General features: G+C 44.2%; 1 protein-coding gene across 3 annotated transcripts in view; it reads right to left on the bottom strand.

Moving 5' to 3' along the window:
• Positions 1-4,231, bottom strand: part of E2f5 (E2F transcription factor 5) — a 23,118-nt gene extending 18,887 nt beyond the window's left edge. For 2 of the 3 annotated variants that reach the window (XM_021157827.2, XM_021157828.2), the window contains exon 1: positions 3,856-4,231. In XM_021157827.2, the coding sequence (XP_021013486.1) occupies positions 3,856-4,059 (204 nt within the window). In that variant the 5' untranslated portion in view covers positions 4,060-4,231. Of the gene's footprint in view, positions 1-1,710; positions 1,782-3,855 lie in introns of all 3 variants that reach the window. The other variant, XM_029475365.1, reaches the window with a different exon arrangement.
• Between the last annotated feature and the right edge of the window lie 222 nt (positions 4,232-4,453).

Genomic DNA, 4,453 nt, shown 5'->3' with positions numbered 1-4,453 from the left:
CACACACACACACACACACACACACACCACACAGAGAAGGGCAAGGAGAGAAGGTCATTTACACTGGAGATGTTACAATGTTATAAGCTGGTGAAGAAACAGGAGTACTTAGGGTGAGGGCAAGAGAAAATTCCTGGGAGAGGCCACTTTGTTTCTAATGGGCCTGTAGGGGCCATAAAACAACAAGGAAATGAAATACGGAAGAACTGCTGACACTAAGGGCCCAAGAAGCAGCATCATTTACTGTCAGTGTGTTTCAATCTGTAGCAATGCTGTACTGCAGAGAAACTGCACCTGAACACACCGCACCGCCTGTGTTGACTACTCTGCCTGCTACTGTACTTTATGTATTCTGATATATAAAAGCTTTACATTTTTCTGAGAAAATTCATTTCTATTTTTCTTATACAGGTCACCAACAAATAATCAAAAGAGAACAAAAGACATTTCATAGTGTTTAATTAGGAAAATCAGTAAGCCTCTGAAATCTCTAGAGAATGTTCGCCTAGAAACAAAATTGTATAGTTTGAAAATCCTTTTATATAATTATTATTTTGGCTGGTATATAAAGAAAAGTTTCACTGTGATATCTGTCATTATATTTAATCTCTTCTCATTTGACACCCCTTATCTGACACTGTTCTTCCCTCAGCTTCCATCTTTTCCCCTCTTGTTGAAGTCTCACATGATCTATGTGTGAAATCCTCTGCTATGTGTATTTTAATTTGCTGCCATAGGGACACCAATCAGATGTAATAAGGGCACATCCTGATACTGTCTTTTAACTCAGACTTCTTTTTAAGGACCTTCCTTCAAATGCAGTTCCACTTTAATGAGTGGGGGTTGGGAGAGCACCAAGAAATGAGCACAATTCAGCCTGTAACCCATTAATCAATTTTCATTCGATACGGCCTTATCTTCTGGCAGACACACTCCTGCTTTGTCTCTAAGAAGCTGAGTACTCTTAAATACTTCAAGTAAGAATTATACAGTAAGGAACGAAGAGGTGGATCAGCAGGTTGAGTACTGGCTGCTCTTCCAGAGGACCTAGATTCAATTCCCAGTGTACATACACATGGTGGCTCTCAACCACCTGTAACTCCAATCCAGGGCATCTGATGCCATCTTATGGCCTCTGCAGCCTCCACAAACAAATGAAGTGCACACATACTCATACTCGAAACGCTTACAAAAGAATCGTACAGCATTTGTCTATTTTCAGTATAACATGCACAAGGGTCATTTCTGCTGTACATGTCAGAATTTTCTTTCTAAAAAAACAGAACAGTCACTCACTGAACCTCATTTGATTACCCACTGAACGATATCTGAGTTGCCCAACTTCTGACTATTTGAATAACACTGACATGACCACAGATTACACAAATACCTATTCTGGAGCCCACTTTCAATCCACAGGAGTGAGGGCTGGCCTGAGAATCCTAAGGAAACAATGCAGGCTTGCTGAGCTCCTGACATCCTTCCTCATGCCAATTACCTCCAAAACCTTGTTACCGTCTAATTATGTCTGTTCTAAGTGCTGATCATTTAGGTCATTTGTTATGTATGTGACTAGTTCTGAGAGAGAATACTTAGGTGTCATTCAGGTAATCTGTAACTTAAATAATAATAACACAACATACACAATCCACACTGTCCTTGCAAATTTCAAGGTGGCATTAAAATGGCCAATGAAACATAGAAACTCACCTGTAAAGTGAACAGAACAGGAATTTTCAGAGCAACAGACACTCACACTCCTTAACAGTTCAGTGATTAAGCTACAGGAAAATAAAAACTAGTTTAATCTGTTTCTACAGAATCTGCCATCAGTGCTCTCCTTTTCAGACAGATGCCCATCACCTAACATGTCAGTTTACTCTAAGGGTGTAAAATGATGCATTTCTTCTTTACACAAAAGGGATCCACTGCAAACAGATATATAAAAGTTTATTTTCAAGAACTTACTAGTTCTTAAAGGCAATACAGCATAGAAAGTAACAGTCCAGTTTCAAATGTCCAATCTCACTTAGCAGACCTAACCCAGAGCTTACCTAAGTTTAGTGTATCGGGCACACATTTGGATGGGAATATTAGGCTTATCAGCTAGTCTTGAATATTTAATGGCCACTCAGGGTATTTAATGAAAAAAATTAATATATTTCTATATTTATGATTTTCACAAAAATGAAGGATTCTATTATAAAAAATAAAGTGCACGTTTTAAAACTTCCACTTAGAAATTTATTGTAAATCTTTTAACATGTATTATTAGAATATCTTAATATTTCACAATGATGTACTATAAGAAGCATCACGAGGGATAAATACTTCAGTGTAAGCCATTTTTATACATATGGTTTTATATGTATTTATATACATAAAAAGTATGCATAAGTAAAATGTTTTTCTACCTAGCCAAAAGAAAGGTATACAGTAAGTCATTACTTATTATTTTAAGTAATTATTTATTACTACAGAATTCTTTGAATCTTTAGGATAGATCCAGATAACAGAAAGACTTTTGAATATCAGACTTCTGCTATTTAATGCCAGAACCTGCTGCCATACATGTTAAGTAAGTCAAACAACTAAATCTAGAAATCATTTTCCGAGGTTTGAGCATGTTTCAGGACAAACCATCAAATCCCACGTTTACCCGGAAAGCCCCGAAACTCTCTGAATTTTTTAATGTAGTCATCCACTACAGCTGAATTTAACTTTAAACAGCAGATTTCAATGGGTGTTTTGTAGCATCAGGTGTTTCTCTGCTGACCTCATTAATGCCAGTGAAACTGGAAACCGTACCATTTGAATTCAATACAATTTGAGTACTGTAGATGCCCATTAGAGGAGGGAAAGAAGAGGTGGGGGTAGGGTGGGGGGAATAAAAGTGGGAAAAGGTCCCAGGAGTAACATTTCCAAATATGAACCGACACTAACTGGCATCTATACCCAGGAAAAGGGGGGAATCCAAGTGCCAACAAGCCAGCGCCTCCCACTGGGCCACGACAGGACACTCAGCAGAGTTCTGGAAGGCAGGCTTCTCCCATTAAGACTCCTATTTCCTATGCCTTGGCCACCCATGGTCTTGAGGATGGTAATAGCTTCAAGCCAGGAGCTGTGAGGAGTCATAAGAGGCTATTCGCTGTGACTGTAAACTAGCAATTTTGTTTATTTTTAAAGTATTGGCTCTTTCTGAACCTCCATGTACTAGCTGAATTTTAATTCCCACGATCCCATACTGTTCCCCTCTCCCTGCGCTGTGGAATCTTTCCAAGTCTTGCCAGGAACGGTTAAATCACTATGACTGAACAGCTTTAAATGGACGTTGTTGTTTGAAAAAATCCGAACCATAGCAAAGAACGAAGCAAACATCCTTATAAAACCAGATAAAGCTTACTAAGTAATTTCACCACTTAGTCTGAACGGCACAAAATGACCCCTCTCTGTGTGACCGCAAATCTCAGGTCTAGAAAGTTGAAAGATTCTAAAGTAAGCCAACAAATCCAATCTTACTTCCCAATTCTTAATCCCCGATGAAGAATTTCCCCTTCTAAAAACTACTACTTTAGCGGAGGTGTGGAAAGTTTTCTCTTTCATTCCGAAGAACTGGCATAAAAGTTCTTCAAAACAGGAATGAAGTTCTGCAGAGCGGTCCTTAAGTGAGTCCAGAGCAGAGCGCGAATTCCTGGGCGCTCGCTCCGGGTGCTCCTTTGTGGCCAGGGCCGCGCGGTGGCCGGTCGGTGGGGCCCGCGCATCCATCCCGGCCCCTCCGGGTCCGGAGTCTCGGCGCAGTGTGGGTGGTGGACCCAGCACCCTCGGGCGGGCCTCGCCCTCCCCATCCCCGCTCACCGCTTTGAGATCCAGGACGCCGTCCTGCGCCTCCTGCAGCAACGACACGAATTTGGTGGTAAGCAAGCCCAGGCTCTTCTCGTGCCGGCTGCTGCCCCCCGCGAGCGCCGCGGACGGCTGCGAGGATGGCGCCCCATGCGGCGGCGGCGGAGCCTGGGCCTGCGGCGTGGGCTGAGCAGAGCTCGTGGGCTCCGCCGCCGCCATCACCGCCGCGGCCCTGCTGTCCTCTGGCGAGGAGCCGCTCCGCCACCGGCAGAGGAGGTGCGCGGACTCCGCTCCCCGCCCACGGCGCGCCCCGCGTCCACCAGTGCCCGGAGCTGCGCGGCTCGCGCACGGCACCACAGAGCGCGCGGATTCACACGAGCGGCCAGCGCCGCGAGGGTGGGCCCGAGTTTAAATGGCAGGAAGTGACGCCGCGCGGCGTTGCCTAGTAACGCACTCTCCGCGGAGGGGCGGGGCAGTCGGGTTCCCTCAGGCGAGCAGCCCTAAGGTCGAGCTTGCTTTCGGTCCGCCTTGAGAGCGCTCATCCCTGGTGTCTCTTCTGCACCCAAATCAGTTGCAAGCATTGTAAGGCTCATCTTCGCATAAATAGGAGACC

The sequence above is a fragment of the Mus caroli genome, chromosome 3 (assembly GCF_900094665.2).
Source record: "Mus caroli chromosome 3, CAROLI_EIJ_v1.1, whole genome shotgun sequence".
Taxonomy (NCBI): domain Eukaryota; kingdom Metazoa; phylum Chordata; class Mammalia; order Rodentia; family Muridae; genus Mus; species Mus caroli.
The sequence above is the reverse complement of the archived record's forward strand: the minus strand, read 5'-3'. Positions and strand labels throughout refer to the sequence as shown.